Here is a 20327-nt window from a genome sequence, read left to right on the forward strand (position 1 = left end):
ATATATTTAGAACTTTATATAAATGCATAAAGTGCCAAACCATAGCTGAGGTGTCTTAAGTAATGAAAACATACTTACCAAAAGACACCCATCCACATATAGCAGATAGCCAAACCAGTACTAAAACAGTTATCAGTAGAGGTAATGGTAAATTGAGAGTATATCGTTGATCTGAAAAGGGAGGTAGGAGATGAATCTCTACGACCGATAACAGAGAACCTATTAAATAGACCCCCGTTAGGGAAATCATCGTATTCAATAGGTGATACTCCCTTCACGTCCCTCTGACATTCACTGCACTCTGAGAGGAATCGGGCTTCAACAATGCTGAGAAGCGCATATCAACGTAGAAATCTTAGCACAAACTTACTTCAGCACCTCCATAGGAGGCAAAGTTTGTCAAACTGAATTATGGGTGTGGTGAGGGGTGTATTTATAGGCATTTTCATGTTTTGGAAACTTTGCCCCTCCTGGTAGAATTATATATCCCATACGTCACTAGCTCATACGTCACTAGCTCATGGACTCTTGCCAATTACATGAAAGAAATATTCTTAACCTTCAAGTATCAGCTGAGGAGACAGAGATAACCTACTCCCCCCTAGAGGGAACTGAGCATAATAAAGTGTTGAGGTCTATCTATTTACTTGTGGACCTGTTACGAGTTACTATTCCTAACGTTAATCAGGGTATATAACGTAGGTGCAATGTTTTCACCATATCACACGTGTATCTTGTTTTATTTGCCTCACAGGGAATTAAAGGAGCATACAAACTTGTCCACAGCACTGTTATTCTTTAATTACTTTATTTTCTGTTAGGGTACAGACAAAAAATAGCGACGTTTCGAGTGCTACCGCTCTTAATCATGCTAGTTACATTGTATCCAAATTCCACTTTTTAAAACCCTCAGTTTCGCGCCAACGACTAAACATAGTGGCTCTGCTGCCATCTACTGACCAAAAACAGTAATTACACAATAAAAACATTCTCAGTAAAAATGTGAAATGTAACTTATTATATTTGTTTGCTTACACAGAAATGTTAAACTTTATAATGCATTTTTCACTCTAAACATCACATCTTATTATACCAATGTCAAAGGATTACACATCAAATACCAAATTCATTATTTACAAAAATCCATTTTGTATAAAAATTCATCACTTTCAGAAAATTCATCATTTGCAAAAAAATTATCACTTGCAAAAAACAAACATTTTTTTACAAACAAATGGAAAAAATTAATTTCCTGCTAAAAATCAATATCTTCTATAACTCAGAAAGATCTTTTATAGAATTATGTTTTACAAACAGATTTTCTATATATAATGTGATTTGTTACAGTAGGATTTTTTACAGTAGGATTTTTTACAATAGGTTTTACAGAAAAATCGACCGGTCATGCTCTCTATTGAGCCCGTTGGGTGCCATGCTCCCTAATTCAAAAATCCAAAACATTTCCTTTTGTTTTAGGAGCTTTTCCCTGTTACTTCCATTTCTTTGGGGACCCACACTATCAATTATTTGCCATCTTATTTGGCTTATTTATCCCCACATTGTAAGAAGTGATAGGATACATTCTTACACCTTATATTAGAGCGATGCTGGCAAATCCTGTCCTTGATCATTCGGGTAGTTTCCCCTATATAGATCAGGGAACAGGAACATTTTATGAGATAAATCACATATCTTGACTCACATGTGTAATACTCTTATCTCATATTTCTTCCCATTCCTGGGATGATAAAAATATTTCCCTTTTATTATGGAGTTGACAGCTCATGCATCCTAGACAAGGAAAACATCCCTTATTTTTCTTATCCAAAAATGCCTGTCTTTCCTTTTTCTTGGGCCCTACATCTGTAGTAGTGAGTTGGTCTTTCAGATGTTTCACTCTCTTGTAAGCCATTAATGGTGGATTCTTAAATATCTCCATTTCCTTATTGCACTCTCAATATATGCCAGTGTCTCTTTACTATACGTGTAATCTCCTCATTGTTAGAATTAAACTGAGTAACTAAGATCAATCTATCCTCTGGGTTCCCTTTATCTTTCTTTTGTTTGTTGTCCTTTATACTAGATGTATGCTTATCTATGACCGTCCTTGGGTACCCTCTATTGAGAAATTTTTGTTGCATTTCCCTCATCCTTATTTCTTTAGTTACAGTATCCGTGACTATTCTATCAACCCTTAGCAGTTGACTCTTAGGTAAAGAGTTAATTAACCCTCTCGGATGGAAACTTTCATAGTCAAGCAATGTATTTCTGTCTGTCACTTTGCTGTATAGGTCAAACACCAATTTATTCCCCTCTTTTATTACTCTGGTATCCAAGAAGCTCACTGACTCTTCACTCCACTCCATAGAGAATTCTAGATCTTTTATAGCTCCATTAATCTCCTTAAAATCTTCCAGGGACTCTACGCTGCCCCACCATATGCCAAACACGTCGTCTATGAAACGCCACCATGTGGCTCCATATGATCTAAATTTCTCATTTTCATACACGACTCTTTCCTCTATCTCATTCATAAATAAGTTGGCATATGATGTCCCTTTCACTTGAATATACCAATCATCCTGAAAAATTAAATGGTTCCAATAGAGGATAAGCCTCAGTAAATCTTCAATGAATTCAACCTGTATATCCGAACATTTTTTATTTACTTTACAAATCTTTTTCACTATTCCAATTCCAGTCTCATGTTTAATAGCCGTGTAAAGGCTTTTCACATCCATGGTATATAGCAAAAATGTATCAGATTCCAAGCATAACTCCTTGGCTTTATTTAAAAAATCTCCTGTGTCCCTCAAATAAGATGATATTTGTGTAACCTCTGGCTGTAGCAATTTGTCAAGGAATATTGAAATATTTGTCAGAGCTGAATTAATGCTAGAGACTATCGGCCTCCCAGGTGGTCTTACTAAATTCTTATGTACCTTAGGTACGGTGTAAAAAAACATAATTTATGTAAGAACTTACCTGATAAATTCATTTCTTTCATATTAGCAAGAGTCCATGAGCTAGTGACGTATGGGATATACATTCCTACCAGGAGGGGCAAAGTTTCCCAAACCTTAAAATGCCTATAAATACACCCCTCACCACACCCACAATTCAGTTTAACGAATAGCCAAGAAGTGGGGTGATAAGAAAAAAGTGCGAAAGCATATAAAATAAGGAATTGGAATAATTGTGCTTTATACAAAAAAATCATAACCACCACACAAAAAAGGGCAGGCCTCATGGACTCTTGCTAATATGAAAGAAATGAATTTATCAGGTAAGTTCTTACATAAATTATGTTTTCTTTCATGTAATTAGCAAGAGTCCATGAGCTAGTGACGTATGGGATAATGACTACCCAAGATGTGGATCTTTCCACACAAGAGTCACTAGAGAGGGAGGGATAAAATAAAGACAGCCAATTCCTGCTGAAAATAATCCACACCCAAATAAAGTTTAATGAAAAACATAAGCAGAAGATTCAAACTGAAACCGCTGCCTGAAGTACTTTTCTACCAAAAACTGCTTCAGAAGAAGAAAATACATCAAAATGGTAGAATTTGGTAAAAGTATGCAAAGAGGACCAAGTTGCCGCTTTGCAAACCATGATCAACCGAAGCTTCATTCCTAAACGCCCAGGAAGTAGAACTGACCTAGTAGAATGAGCTGTAATCCTCTGAGGCGGAGTTTTACCCGACTCAACATAGGCAAGATGAATTAAAGATTTCAACCAAGATGCCAAAGAAATGGCAGAAGTTTTCTGTCCTTTCTAGAACCGGAAAAAATAAACTAGAAGTCTTTCGAAAAGACTTAGTAGCTTCAACATAATATTTCAAAGCTCTAACAACATCCAAAGAATGCAACGATTTCTCCTTAGAATTCTTAGGATTAGGACATAAGGAAGGAACCACAATGTCTCTACCAATGTAGATGGAATTCACAACTTAGGAAAAAATTCAGAAGAAGTTCGCAACACCGCCTTATCCTGATGAAAAATCAGAAAAGGAGACTCACAAGAAAAAGCAGATAATTCAGAAACTCTTCTGGCAGAAGAGATGGCCAAAAGGAACAAAACTTTCCAAGAAAGTAATTTAATGACCAATGAATGCATAGGTTCAAATGGAGGAGCTTAAAGAGCCCCCAAAACCAAAATCAAACTCCAAAGAGGAGAAATTGACTTAATGACAGGCTTTATACGAACCAAAGCTTGTACAAAACAATGAATATCAGGAAGAAAAGCAACCTTTCTGTGAAAAAGAACAGAAGGAGCAGAGATTTGTCCTTTCAAGGAACTTGCGGACAAACCCTTATCTAAATCATCCTGAAGAAACTGTAATATTCTCGGTATTCTAAAAGAATGCCAAGAAAAATGATGAGAAAAACACCAAGAAATATAAGTCTTCCAGACTCTATAATATATCTCTCTGGATACAGATATACGAGCCTGAAACATAGTATTAATCACAGAGTCAGAGGAACCTCTTGACCAAGAATCAAGCGTTCAATCTCCATACCTTAAAATATAAGGATTTCAGATCCTGATGGAAAAAAGGACCTTGAGACAGAAGGTCTGGTCTTCAACGGAAGAGTCCACGGTTGGCAAGAGGCCATCCGGACAAGATCCGCATACCAAAACCTGTGAGGCCATGCCTGAGCTACCAGCAGAACAAACGAGCATTCCTGCAGAATCTTGGAGATTACTCTTGGAAGAAGAACTAGAGGCGGAAAGATATAGGCAGGATGATACTTCCAAGGAAGTGATAATGCATCCACTGCCTCCGCCTGAGGATCCCGGGATCTGGACAGATACCTGGGAAGTTTCTTGTTTAGATGAAAAGCCATCAGATCTATTTCTGGAAGTTCCCACATTTGAAAAATCTGAAGAAATACCTCTGGGTGAAGAGACCATTCGCCCGGATGCAACGTTTGGCGACTGAGATAATCCGCTTTCCAATTGTCCATACCTGGGATATGAACCGCAGAGATTAGACAGAAGCTGGATTCCGCCCAAACCAAAATTCGAGATACTTCTTTCATAGCCAGAGGACTGTGAGTCCCTCCTTGATGATTGATGTATGCCACAGTTGTGACATTGTCTATCTGAAAACAAATGAACAACTCTCTCTTCAGAAGAGGCCAAAACTGAAGAGCTCTGAAAATTGCACGGAGTTCCAAAATATTGATCGGTAATCTCACCTCCTGAGATTCCCAAACCCCTTGTGCCGTCAGATACTCCCACACAGCTCCTCAACCTGTAAGACTTGCATCTGTTGAGATTATAGTCCAGGTCGGAAGAACAAGAAGCCCCCTATACTAAACGATGGTGATCTGTCCACCATGTCAGAGAGTGTCGTAAAATCGGTTTAAAGATATTAATTGAGATATCTTTGAGTAATCCCTGCACCATTGGTTCAGCATACAGAGCTGAAGAGGTCGCATGTGAAAACGAGCAAAGGAGATCGCATCTGATGCGGTAGTCCTAAGACCCAACATTTCCATGCAGAAGGCTACCAAAGGGAATGATTGAGACTGAAGGTTTTGACAAGCTGATATCAATGTTAAACTTCTCTTGTCTGACAAGGACAGAGTCATAGACACTGAATCTATCTAGAAACCTAAAAAGGTTACCCTTGTCTGAGGAATCAATGAATTGATTGGTAAATTGAACCTCCAACCATGAACTTGCAGAAACAACACAAGTCGATTCGTATGAGATTCTTCGAAAATGAGAAGACTGAGCAAGTACCAAGATATCGTCCAAATAAGGAAATACCAAAACCCTGTTCTCTGATTGCAGAAGAAGGGCACCGAGAACTTTTGAAAAAAATTCTTGGAACTGAGGCTAGGCCAAACGGTAGAGCCAAAAAAACTGGTATTGCTTGTCTAAAAAGAGAATCTCAGACACTAAAAGTGATCTGGATGAATCGGAATATGCAGATACACATCCTGTAAATCTATTGTAGACATATAATGCCCTTGCTAAACAAAAGGCAGGACAGTCCTACAGAAACTGAATGTTGGTATCCTTACATAACGATTCAATATTGATAGATCCAGAACTGATCTGAAGGAATTGACCTTCTTTGGTACAATGAAGAGATAAAATAAAACCCCAGCCCCTGTTCCAGAACTGGAACTGGCATAATTACTCCAGCCAACTCTAGATCTGAAACACATTTCAGAAATGCTGAGCCTTGCTGTGTTAACTGGGACACAGGAAAGAAAAAAATCTCTTAGCAGGAGGCCTTAACTAAAGCCAATTCTGTACCTTTCTGAAACAATGTTCTGAAACCAGAAATTGAGAACGGAATTGATCAAAATATCTTTGAAGAAAACGTAATCTGCCCCATACCAGCTGAGCTGGAATCAGATCCGCACCTTCATGGGTACTTAGGAGCTAGCTATAGATTTTCTATAAGGCTTGGATATATTCCAAACTGGAAATAGTTTCCAAACTGATACTGCTCCTGAGGATGAAGGATCAGGCTTTTGTTCCTTATTGTGAGAAAAGGAACGAAAATGATTATTAGACCTAAATTTACCTTAGATTTTTTATCCTTTGGTAAAAAAGTTCCCTTCCTTCCAGAAACAGTTGAAATAATAATTTATTACCCTGGAAAGAAAAGGAAAGCAAAGTTGACTTAGAAGACATATCAGCAATCCAAGTTTAATCCATAAAGCTTTTCTAGCTAAAATAGCTAGAGACATATATCTGACATCAACTCTAATGATATCAAAAGATGGTATCACCCATAAAATTAATAGCATGGTATAGAATAATAATAATTCTATAAAATTATAATCTGTTACTTGTTGCGCTAAAGCTTCTAACCAAAAAGTTGAGGCTGCAGCAACATCCGCTAAAAATATAGCAGGTCTAAGAAGATTACCTGAACATAAGTAAGCTTTTCTTAGAAAGGATTCAAATTTCCTATCTAAAGGATCCTTAAATGAATTACTATCTGCCGTAGGAATAGTAGCACATTTAGCAGGAGTAGAGACAGCCCCATAACCTTAGGGATTTTGTCCCAAAAAAACTCTAATCTGTCAGATGGCACAGGATATAATTGCTTAAACGTTTAGAAGGAGTAAAAGAATTACCCAAATTATTCCATTCCCTGGAAATTACTTCATAAATAGCATCAGGGAGATTAAACACTTCTGGAATAACTACAGGAGATTTAAAAACCTTATTTAAACGTTTAGATTTTAGTATCAAGAGGACCAGAATCCTCTATTTCTAATGCAATTAAAACTTCTTTAAATAAAGAACGAATAAATTCCATCTTGAACAAATACAGAGATTTATCAGCATCAACCTCTGAGACAGAAACCTCTGAACCAGAAGAACCATTATCAGTATCAGAATGATGATGTTCATTTAAAAATTCATCTGAAAAAAGAGAAGTTTTAAAAGACTTTTATATAAACTAGAAGGGGAAATAACAGACATAGCCTTCTTAATGGATTTAAAAAATAAAATCTCTTATGTTTATCAGGAACACTCTGAAAAATTAGATGTTGACGGAACAGCAACATGTAATGTAACAGTACTAAAGGAAATTTTATCTGCATTAATAAGTTTGTCATGACATGTAATACAAACAACAGCTGGAAAAACAGATACCAAAAATTATAGCAGATACACTTAGCTTGGTAGCTCCAGCAGTAGACAGCGATTTTCCTGTAGTATCTTCTGACTCAGATGCAACGTGAGACATCTTGCAATATGTAAGAGAAAAAACAACATATAAAGCAAAATTGATCAAATTCCTTAAATGACAATTTCAGGAATGGGAAAAAAATGCCAAAGAACAAGCTTCTAGCAACCAGAAGCAATGAAAAAAATAAGACAAATAATGTGGAGACAAAAACGACGCCCTTATTTTTTAGCGCCAAATAAGACGCCCACATTATTTGGCGCCTAAATGCTTTTGGCGCCAAAAATGACGCCACATCCGGAACGCCGACATTTTTGGCGCAAAATAACGTCAAAAAAATGACGCAACTTCCGGCGACACGTATGACGCCGGAAACGGAAAAGAATTTTTGCGCCAAAAAAGTCTGCGCCAAGAATGACGCAATAAAATGAAGCATTTTCAGCCCCCGCGAGCCTAACAGCCCACAGGGAAAAAAGAGTCAAATTTTTGAATGGTAAGAAAAAATAAATAATTACAAATGCATTATCCCAAATATGAAACTGACTGTCTGAAAAATAAGGAATGTTGAACATTCTGAGTCAAGGCAAATAAATGTTTGAATACATATATTTAGAACTTTATAAACAAAGTGCCCAACCATAGCTTAGAGTGTCACAGAAAATAATATATACTTACCCCAGGACACTCATCTACATGTAGTAGAAAGCCAAACCAGTACTGAAACGAGAATCAGTAGAGGTAATGGTATATAAGAGTATATCGTCGATCTGAAAAGGGAGGTAAGAGATGAATCTCTACGACCGATAACAGAGAACCTATGAAAAAGACCCCGTAGAAGGAGATCACTGCATTCAAATAGGCAATACTCTCCTCACATCCCTCTGACATTCACTGCACGCTGAGAGGAAAACCGGGCTCCAACTTGCTGCGGAGCGCATATCAACGTAGAATCTAGCACAAACTTACTTCACCACCTCCATCGGAGGCAAAGTTTGTAAAACTGAATTGTGGGTGTGGTGAGGGGTGTATTTATAGGCATTTTAAGGTTTGGGAAACTTTGCCCCTCCTGGTAGGAATGTATATCCCATACGTCACTAGCTCATGGACTCTTGCTAATTACATGAAAGAAATCAGGTTCTTTGGCTCTTTATTGAATAGATATTCCCTTCATTTCTTATCTATCACTCTATTTTCATATGCTTTATTTAGTAATCTTTCAATTTCTTTCTGTATATTACTTACTGGATTAAAATTTAACCTCTGATAAGTTTCCTTATCCTTTAGCTGACCTTCAATCTCACTGATATAGTATGCTCTATCTAAAACTATAGTCACTCCGCCCTTATCAGCTTGTTTGATGGTCACTTCCCTAGATCTATATTTTAATGTTTTTATTGCTTTATACTCTCCTTTTGTTAAGTTTAATTCTGTTAATTTCTTATTCTTATAATAACCTTTTGACTTCATCTTTTCAGATTTGCATTTCAATTTCTTAACATCATTGCATACCAAATCTATAAATGTATTCACACTATGGTTAGTTAATACAGGGTTAAACACACTTTAAGAATATCTTTAAGAATATCAAAACAGAGTGGAAATTGAAAGAGCTGTCATTGAGAAATAAGTGTGTTTAACCCTGTATTAACTAACCATAGTGTGAATACATTTATAGATCTGGTATGCAATGATGTTGAGAAATTTTTAGATAGAGCATACTATATCAGTGAGATTGAAGGTCAGCTAAAGGATAAGGAAACTTATCAGAGGTTAAATTTTAATGCAGTAAGTAATATACAGAAAGAAATTGAAAGATTACTAAATAAAGCATATGAAAATAGAGTGATAGATAAGAAATTAAGGGAATATCTATTCAATAAAGAGCCAAAGAACCCGATTTTTTACACCGTACCTAAGGTACATAAGAATTTAGTAAGACCACCTGGGAGGCCGATAGTCTCTAGCGTTAATTCAGCTCTGACAAATATTTCAATATTGCTTGACAAATTGTTACAGCCAGAGGTTACACAAATATCATCTTATTTGAGGGACACAGGAGATTTTTTAAATAAAGCCAAGGAGTTATGCTTGGAATCTGATACATTTTTGCTATATACCATGGATGTGAAAAGCCTTTACATGGCTATTAAACACGAGACTGGAATTGGAATAGTGAAAAAGATTTGTAAAGTAAATAAAAAATGTTCGGATATACAGGTTGAATTCATTGAAGATTTACTGAGGCTTATCCTCTATTGGAACCATTTCATTTTTCAGGATGATTGGTATATTCAAGTGAAAGGGACAGCAATGGGGACCAACGTTGCCCCATCATATGCCAACTTATTTATGAATGAGATAGAGGAAAGAGTCGTGTATGAAAATGAGAAATTTAGATCATATGGAGCCACATGATGGCGTTTCATAGACGACGTGTTCGGCATATGGTGGGGCAGCATAGAGTCCCTGGAAGATTTTGTTAAGGAGATTAATGGAGCTATAAAAGATCTAGAATTCTCTATGGAGTGGAGTGAAGAGTCAGTGACCTTCTTGGATACCAGAGTAATAAAAGAGGGGAATAAATTGGTGTTTGACCTATACAGCAAAGTGACAGACAGATATACATTGCTTGACTATGAAAGTTTCCATCTGAGAGGGTTAATTAACTCTTTACCTAAGAGTCAACTGTTAAAGGTTGATAGAATTGTCACAGATACTGTAACTAAAGAAATAAGGATGAGGAAAATGCAACAAAAAATTCTCAATAGAGAGTACCCAAGGACGGTCATAGAAAAACATACATCTAGTATAAAGGACAACAAACAAAAGAAAGATAAAGAGAACCCAGAGGATTGATTGATCTTAGTTACTCAGTTTAATTCTAACAATGAGGAGATTACACGTATAGTAAAGAGACACTGGCATATATTGAAAGAGTGCAATAAGGAAATGGAAATATTTAAGAATCCACCATTAATGGCTTAAAAGAGAGTGAAACATCTGAAAGACCAACTCACTAGTACAGATGTAGGGCCCAAGAAAAAGGAAAGACAGGCATTTTTGAATAAGAAAAAACAATTTATGTAAGAACTTACCTGATAAATTCATTTCTTTCATATTGGCAAGAGTCCATGAGCTAGCGACATATGGGATATACAATCCTACCAGGAGGGGCAAAGTTTCCCAAACCTCAAAATGCCTATAAATACACCCCTCACCACACCCACAATTCAGTTTAATGAATAGCCAAGAAGTGGGGTGATAAGAAAGGAGCGAAAGCATCAACAAGGAATTGGAATAATTGTGCTTTATACAAAAAAATCATAACCACCACAAAAAGGGTGGGCCTCATGGACTCTTGCCAATATGAAAGAAATGAATTTATCAGGTAAGTTCTTACATGAATTATGTTTTCTTTCATGTAATTGGCAAGAGTCCATGAGCTAGTGACGTATGGGATAGCAAATACCCAAGATGTGGAACTCCACGCAAGAGTCACTAGAGAGGGAAGGATAAAAATAAAGACAGCCAATTCCGCTGAAAAAAAATCCACATGCCAAATCAAAAAGTTTTAATCTTATAATGAAAAAAACTGAAATTATAAGCAGAAGAATCAAACTGAAACAGCTGCCTGAAGAACTTTTCTACCAAAAACTGCTTCTGAAGAAGAAAAAACATCAAACTGGTAGAATTTAATAAAAGTATGCAAAGAAGACCAAGTTGCTGCTTTGCAAATCTGATCAACAGAAGCTTCATTCTTAAAAGCCCAGGAAGTAGAAACTGACCTAGTAGAATGAGCCGTAATCCTCTGAGGCGGGGATTTACCCGACTCCAAATAAGCATGATGAATCAAAAGCTTTTTAACCAAGATGCCAAAGAAATGGCAGAAGCCTTCTGACCTTTCCTAGAACCAGAAAAGATAACAAATAGACTAAAAGTCTTTCTGAAATCTTTAGTAGCTTCAACATAATATTTCAAAGCTCTAACCACGTCCAAAGAATGTAAAGATCTTTCCAAAGAATTCTTAGGATTAGGACACAACGAAGGGACAACAATTTCTCTACTAATGTTGTTGGTATTCACAACTTTAGGTAAAAATTTAAAAGAAGTCCGCAAAACCGCCTTATCCTGATGAAAAATCAGAAAAGGAGACTCACAAGAAAGAGCAGATAATTCAGAAACTCTTCTAGCAGAAGAGATAGCCAAAAGGAACAACACTTTCCAAGAAAGTAATTTAATGTCCAGAGAATGCATAGGCTCAAACGGAGGAGCCTGTAAAGCCCTCAATACCAAATTAAGACTCCAAGGAGGAGAAATTGGCTTAATGACAGGCTTGATACGAACCAAAGCCTGTACAAAACAATGAATGTCAGGAAGATTAGCAATTTTTCTGTGAAACAGAACAGAAAGAGCAGAGATTTGTCCTTTCAAGGAACTTGCAGACAAACCCTTATCCAAACCATCCTGAAGAAACTGTAAAATTCTAGGAATTCTAAAAGAATGCCAAGAAATTTTATGAGAAGAACACCATAAAATGTAAGTCTTCCAAACTCGGTAATAAATCTTTCTAGACACAGATTTGCGAGCCTGCAACATAGTATTAATCACTGAGTCAGAGAAACCTCTATGACTAAGCACTAAACGTTCAATCTCCATACCTTCAAATTTAATGATTTGAGATCCTGATGGAAAAATGGACCTTGAGATAGACGGTCTGGCCTTAACGGAAGTGGCCAAGATTGGCAACTGGACATCCGAACAAGATCCGCATACCAAAACCTGTGTGGCCATGCTGGAGCCACCAGCAGTACAAATGAACGCTCCATTATGATTTTGGAAATCACTCTTGGAAGAAGAACTAGAGGCGGAAAGATATAAGCAGGTTGATAATTCCAAGGAATTGACAACGCATCCACTGCTTCCGCCTGAGGATCCCTGGACCTGGACAGATACCTGGGAAGTTTCCTGTTTAGATGAGAAGGCATCAGATCTATTTCTGGAAGCCCCCACATCTGAACAATCTGAAGAAACACATCTGGGTGAAGAGACCATTCTCCCGGATGTAAAGTCTGGCGACTGAGATAATCCGCTCCCCAATTGTCTATACCTGGGATATGGACCACAGAGATTAGACAGGAGCTGGATTCCGCCCATGCAAGTATCCAAGATACTTCTTTCATAGCTTGAGGACTGTGAGTCCCACCTTGATGATTGACATACGCCACGGTTGTGACATTGTCTGTCTGAAAACAAATAAACATTCTCTCTCCAGAAGAGGCCAAAACTGAAGAGCTCTGAGAATCGCACAGAGTTCCAAAATATTGATTGGTAATCTCGCCTCTTGAGATTTCCAAACCCTCTGCGCTGTCAGAGATCCCCAGACAGATCCCCAACCTGAAAGACTTGCATCTGTTGAAATCACAGTCTAGGTTGGACGAACAAAAGAGGCCCCCTGGACCAAACGGTGGTGATCTAACCACCAAGTCAGAGATAGTCGAATATTGGGATTTAAGGATATTAATTGTGATATCTTTGTATAATCCCTGCACCATTGGTTCAGAATACAAAGCTGAAGAGGTCTCATGTGAAAACGAGCAAAGGGGATCGCCTCCGATGCTGAAGCCATGAGACCTAAAACCTCCATGCACATAGCTACTGAAGGGAATGACTGAGACTGAAGGTTCCGACAAGCTGAAACCAATTTCAGACGTCTTTTGTCTGTTAGAGACAAAGTCATGGATACTGAATCTATTTGGAATCCTAAAAAGGTTACCCTTGTCTTTGAAGAAACAACACTAGTCGATTTGTGTGTGATTCTGCAGAATGTAAAGACTGAGCAAGTACCAAGATATCGTCCAAATAAGGAAACACCGCAATACCCCGCTCTCTGATTACAGAGAGTAGGGCACCGAGAACCTTTGAAAAAATCATTGGAGCTGTTGCTAAGCCAAAAGGAAGAGCAACAAATTGGTAATGCTTGTCTAGAAAAGAGAATCTCAGGAACTGATAATGATCTGGATGAATCGGAATATGAAGATAAGCATCCTGTAAGTCTATTGTGGACATATAATGCCCTTGCTGAACAAAAGGCAGAATAGTCCTTATAGTCACCATTTTGAATGTTGGTATTCTTACATAACGATTCAAAATTTTTAGATCCAGAACTGGTCTGAAATAATTCTCTTTCTTTGGAACAATGAACAGATTTGAATAAAACCCCAGACCCCGTTCCAGATATGGAACTGGCACAATTAGCCCGGATAACTCCAGGTCTGAAACACACTTCAGGAAAGCCTGAGCCTTTACTGGGTTCACTGGAATGCGTGAGAGAAAGAAACTTCTCGCAGGCGGTCTTACCTTGAAACCTATTCTGTACCCTTGAGAAACAATGTTCTGAATCCAATGATTTTGGATTGAATTGATCCAAACATCCTTGAAAAATCGAAGTCTGCCCCCTACCAGCTGCGCTGGAATGAGGGCCCCACCTTCATGCGGACTTGGGGGCTGGTTTTGATTTTCTAAAAGGCTTGGATTTATTCCAGACTGGAAAAGGCTTGCAATTGGAAACCGTTCCTTTAGGGGAAGGGTCAGGTTTCTGTTCCTTATTCTGACGAAAGGAACGAAAACGGTTAGCAGCCCTAAATTTACCCTTAGATTTTTTATCCTGAGGCAAAAAGGCTCCCTTCCCCCCAGTGACAGTTGAAATTATAGAATCCAACTGAGAACCAAATAATTTATTACCTTGGAAAGATAGAGATAGCAACGGCCTTAGCATGCTGAGCCGGACAGATAGCTCAGCATGCTAAGGCACTGTGGCTGAGCTCTGTAGCAACCCAAGGGTTGCAGGTTTGAGCCACTCAGCCTTTCATCCTTCCGAGGTCGATAAAATGAGCAGCGCCTTGAGACCCTTACAGGTGATTAGCCACGCTTTACAAGTACCCAATACAATACAACGTTGACTTAGAAGTCATATCCGCATTCCAAGATTTAAGCCATAAAGCTCTTCTAGCTAAAATAGCTAAAATGAAATGAAATTATTAGCATGTTGAATTAGCTTAACAATGCTATACACATTAGAATCTGGTACTTGTTGCGCTAATGTTTCCAACCAAAAAGTTGAAGCTGCAGCAACATCAGCCAAAGAAATAGCAGGCCTAAGAAGACCTGAACATAAATAAGCCTTCCTTAGATAAGATTCAAGCTTCCTATCTAAAGGATCTTTAAAAGAAGTACTATCTGCCGTAGGAATAGTAGTACGCTTAGCAAGAGTAGAGATAGCCCCATCAACTTTGGGGATCTTTTCCCAAAACTCCAATCTATCAGTCGGCAAAGGGTACAGTCTCTTAAACCTTGAAGGAGGAGTAAATGAAGTACCCAGACTATTCCATTCCCTAGAAATTACCTCTGAAATAGCATCAGGAACTGGAAAAACCTCTGGAATAACTACATGAGGTTTAAAAACCGAATTTAAACGTTTACTGGTTTTAATATCAAGAGGACTAGTCTCCTCCATATCTAATGCAATCAACACCTCTTTTAATAAAGAAAGAATATACTCCATTTTAAATAAATATGAAGTTTTGTCAGTGTCAATATCTGAGGCAGAATCTTCTGAACCAGATAGATCCTCATCAGAGATAGATAAATCAGAATGCTGTCGGTCATTTAAAAATTCATCGAATTTATGAGAAGTTTTAAAAGACCTTTTACGTTTATTAGAAGGTGGTATAACAGACAGGGCCTTCTGAATAGAATTAGAAACAAATTATCTCACATTAACAGGAATATACTGAACATTAGATGTTGAAGGAACAACAACAGGTAATGGACTACTACTAATGGAAATATTGTCTCCTTTAGAAAGTTTATCATGACAACTAACACAAACGGAGGAACAGTTACCACAAGTTTACAACAAATGCACTTAAGCTTTGGTAGAACCAACATCAGGCAGCAGCATTCCAGAAGTAGATTCAATACAGGGTCAGATTGAGACATCTTGCAATATGTAATAGAAAAAACAACATAGAAAGCAAAATGATCAATTTCCTTATATGACAGTTTCAGAAATGGGAAAAAATGCAAACAGAATAAGCCTCTGGAAACCAGAAGCAAAAATACATGAAGACTTAAATAATGTCAAAAGTCTGGCGCCAAGTATGACGCCCACAACTGACAAAATATTTTTTGGCGCCAAAAATGTCTGCAACAAACACGAGCGTCATAGATGACGCAACTATGTGAAAATTCTCGGTGCCAACTAAGACGCCGGAAATGACGAAAATACGTCAACAAACGTAATTCTCGCGCCAAAAAAGTCTCGCGCCAAGAATGACGCAATAAATTATAGCATTTTGCGCACCCGCGAGCCTAACAGCCCGCAATTTAGAAAAAAAGTCAATATGAAAAATTTCAGGTAATAATTTTTTTTTTTTTTTTTTTTTTTTTTATATGTGCATTTCCCAAAATGAAACTGACAGTCTGTAAAAAGGAAATATACTGATAAACCTGAATCATGGCAAATATAAGTACAAACATTATATTTAGAACTTTACATTTAAAGTGCCAAACCATAGCCATGGTACATGGTCTAAAAAATAAAACTTACCAGGATAGGCGCAATGACCTAAATATGTATAGCTTAGAGGAGAGAAGGGAAAGAGGTGATATGATAGCAACTTTCAAGTACATTAAAGGGTTTAGTAAAACTGAGGCTGTGGGTATTTTACATAAAATGGAAAATTCAAGAACAAGGGGTCATGAGCTCAAGCTAAAGGGTAGTAGATTCAGGAGTAATTTGAGGAAGCTTCTTTACAGAAAGAGTGATTGATTTATGGAATAAACTTCCTCAAGAGGTAGTAGCAACAAACACTGTGGGGGACTTTAAAAATGCATGGGACAAGCATAAGGCTATCCTACGAACTAGATAAGTTTATACTGTTAGGCAATATCGGGCAGACTTGCTGGGCCTATGGCTCTTATCTGCCGTCAATATCTATGTTTCTATGTTAATAAAGGAAAACATACTTACCAAAAGACACTCATCTACATATAGTAGACAGCCAAACCAGTACTGAAATGGATATCAGTAGAGGTAATAGTATATAAGAGTATATCGTCGATCTGAAAAGGGAGGTAGGAGAAGAAATCTCTACGACCGATAACAGAGAACCTATGAAATAGATCCCCGTTAGGATGACCATTGCATTCAATAGGTGATACTCCCTTCACATCCCTCTGTCATTCACTGCACTCTGAGAGGAACTGGGCTTCAGCCTGCTGAGAAGCGCATATCAACGTAGAAATCTAGCACAAACTTACTTCACCACCTCCATAGGAGGCAAAGTTTGTAAAACTGAATTATGGGTGTGGTGAGGGGTGTATTTATAGGCATTTTGAGGTTTGGGAAACTTTGCCCCTCCTGGTAGGATTGTATATCCCATATGTCACTAGCTCATGGACTCTTGCCAATTACATGAAAGAAATAAGGGATGTTTTCCTTGTCTAGGATGCATGAGCTGTCAACTCCATAATAAAAGGGAAATATTTTTATCATCCCAGGAATGGGAAGAAATATGAGATAAGAGTATTACACATGTGAGTCAAGATATGTGATTTATCTCATAAAATGTTCCTGTTCCCTGATCTATATAGGGGAAACTACCAGAATGATCAAGGACAGGATTTGCCAGCATCGCTCTAATATAAGGTGTAAGAATGTATCCTATCACTTCTTACAATGTGGGCATCAAATAAGCCAAATAAGATGGCAAATAATTGATAGTGTGGGTCCCCAAAGAAATGGAAGTAACAGGGAAAAGCTCCTAAAACAAAAAGGAAATGTTTTGGATTTTTGAATTAGGGAGCATGGCACCCAACGGGCTCAATAGAGAGCATGACCGGTCGATTTTTCTGTAAAACCTATTGTAAAAAATCCTACTGTAACAAATCACATTATATATAGAAAATCTGTTTGTAAAACATAATTCTATAAAAGATCTTTCTGAGTTATAGAAGATATTAATTTTTAGCAGGAAATGAATTTTTCCCAGTTGTTTGTAAAAAAAATGTTTGTTTTTTGCAAGTGATAATTTTTTTACAAATGATGAATTTTCTGAAAGTGATGAATTTTTATACAAAATGGATTTTTGTAAATAATGAATTTGGTATTTGATGTGTAATCCTTTGATATTGGTATAATAAGATGTGATGTTTAGAGTGAAAAATGCATTATAAAGTTTAACATTTCTGTGTAAGCAAACAAATATAATAACAGTTACATTTCACTATGTAATTACTGAGAATGTTTTTATTGTGTAATTACTGTTTTTGGTCAGTAGATGGCAGCAGAGCCACTATGTTTAGTCGTTGAGGGTTTTAAAAAGTGGAATTTGGATACAATGTAACTAGCATGATTAAGAGCGGTAGCACTCGAAACGTCGCTATTTTTTGTCTGTACCCTAACAGAAAATAAAGTAATTAAAGAATAACAGTGCTGTGGACAAGTTTGTATGTACCATTGTGATTGGGGGAGCTTGGCAGAGTCCCTGTCTTCACGTGCACTGGACTCCTAATGTTGCTGAACTGATACTTTTCTACATTGAGGGAATTAAAGGAGGGTAATTATGATTATTGCTCGTGTCTCTCTCTTGCACTTGTGTGTTTAGACATGCAGTCTCCTGACGGAATAGAGTGCTCTCTGGAGAGGTGCGAGGTTGTGGTTGTCGGGGAGGATTTGAACCCCGATTATGAGAGTCTGTCCCTGGATGTCTCTTCAGCATGGCAACGTGGCCTAGAGACTGAAAACAGCTCACGAAGCCTACGGATTATAGGTGAGTTAATTCTATTATCTTCATCCTTCCTCAGAACCTGTATCAACTAATCCTGACGTTTCCTCTTACTGTAATCCCCATGAGTTCTCGCACCCCAGGCATATTTTCCATCCTACTTTCTTCCCAATCTGAATCCTACAGCATCTGCCATGTGAAAAGAAAGTATCTGCTTTTTCTATCTGGTCTCCAGAACCATGTAAATGTTCTCCTCCTACAAAACCTCATCGTGTGACACTATTTGTTCCTGATTCTCTGAACCATTAATATGAAGCCCTCTCCATGTTGGCTTCTATTTTACCCTAAATCCCATGGGACCAGTAACAAACATTATTGCATTTTCCATTTGCATCGAACTTAAACCTAACATTCATAACTATAGAGCGATTGTAACTTATTTGCCATAAGCCACTATTACCCTTCCTCTCTACAGCATCTACATATATCTTCCCTAAGCTGGAATCCCATCAGAGTAACATTCTATTTGATTCATGCATCTGAGTGACATTTACCCTCTAAACTCCACAGAACTGGTTGTTTTTATTTCTACTGTATATGATTATATCACAAGTGATGATAATATCTCCCCCCCCAGGTGTGCAGAATGTGGCAGTGTATGAGGACATCCTGCGTAGTCTTAGTTATCGGACAAAGTTCCAAGCTGCTCTGTATGCTCGAAAATTCCATGTGTCCTGCAGTGAGATGAATGGGAAGTATATAAGCAACCAGCTGTATACAGAGGTATGTAGGTGTTATATAGAAAAGGGTGTAAGGTGCATAATCAGAGTAGAATATCTAGGCACATAAGAGAAAAATACTAATGAGTCAGCTGCAGGAATTGGTAAGACTAGGGAGGATAGTGTTACTGGGCCAGTGAGAAGGTGGCATGTGCCCATCATCTGATGAGAGCCGCTATGGTTAATGAGACACTACATGTAAATATAAACCCCATCCTTATGCTGGCTGGTATCACGCAGAGGTTAACACCGGACTTACATTGCCTCATGTGTCACATGTGAGATAATACACACAAGCTACACCTCAGCAATAACAAAGCACAATACTGTATAAACCCCTCAGCTGGCAGAAAGGATTAAATTATTGCCAAGTAACATACTGACCTCTAGCCCAGCCAATCAGCAAGGATTATGGTTAACCCTTGGCTTCCAGGCAGTTATCTGCAGTGTTCTCCACAGAAAATGTTGCCAGCTGGGTGAGGTCATTGTAATATTATATTTTCTGCTATTCAAAGTACAAATTAACTGCATAATTTAAAGGCACAGTCTACTCCAAAATTGTGATTGTTTAAAAAGATAGATAATCCATTTATTACCCATTCCCTAGTTCTATTAATACACTTTTTTATCTCCGTTATTACCTTGTAACTAAAGCCTCTGCAGACTGCACACATATTTCAGCTCTTTTGATATACTTGCATTTTAGCCAATTAGTGCTGATGGGAGTGAGTACAGTGTTAGCTATACGTAGGCTGACCATATTGCCGCTTTAAGAAGGAACACATATGAAAAATACATATGTCAGGGCTGTTTAAAGAAATGGTTTTGTATAAGAACCCTCACATATGTATTTTTCATATGTGTTCCTTCTTAAAGCGGCAATATGGTCAGCCTAGCTATACGGCACACATGAACTAGCACTGTCTTACTGTAAAAAGCTTATAAAATGGGCTGAGATAAAGGCACAGATTCAGAGTGCTAGATGTTATAAGTATATTAATATAACAATATTGGTTATACAAAACTGGGGAAAGGGTAATAAAGCTGTTATCTATCTTTTAAATCAATAACAATTTTGGAGTTCCTTTACC

The 20327-nt window shown here is 37.6% G+C and overlaps 2 protein-coding genes across 2 annotated transcripts in view; both read left to right on the plus strand.

Annotated features, from left to right (window-relative positions):
- LOC128640333 (tyrosine-protein phosphatase non-receptor type 6) overlaps window positions 1-20327 on the plus strand; it is a 411611-nt gene that overhangs the window by 169880 nt on the left and 221404 nt on the right. The window lies entirely within an intron of this gene.
- The window catches only part of LOC128640590 (calsyntenin-3-like), a 145582-nt gene that overhangs the window by 95657 nt on the left and 29598 nt on the right, over window positions 1-20327 (plus strand). Inside the window, exons 14-15 of the mRNA XM_053693060.1 lie at window positions 18338-18502; window positions 19095-19240. Coding sequence (XP_053549035.1) covers window positions 18338-18502; window positions 19095-19240 — 311 coding nt within the window. The remainder of the gene's footprint in view (window positions 1-18337; window positions 18503-19094; window positions 19241-20327) is intronic.

This window comes from Bombina bombina, chromosome 9, assembly GCF_027579735.1.
Source record: "Bombina bombina isolate aBomBom1 chromosome 9, aBomBom1.pri, whole genome shotgun sequence".
Classification (NCBI taxonomy): Eukaryota; Metazoa; Chordata; class Amphibia; order Anura; family Bombinatoridae; genus Bombina; species Bombina bombina.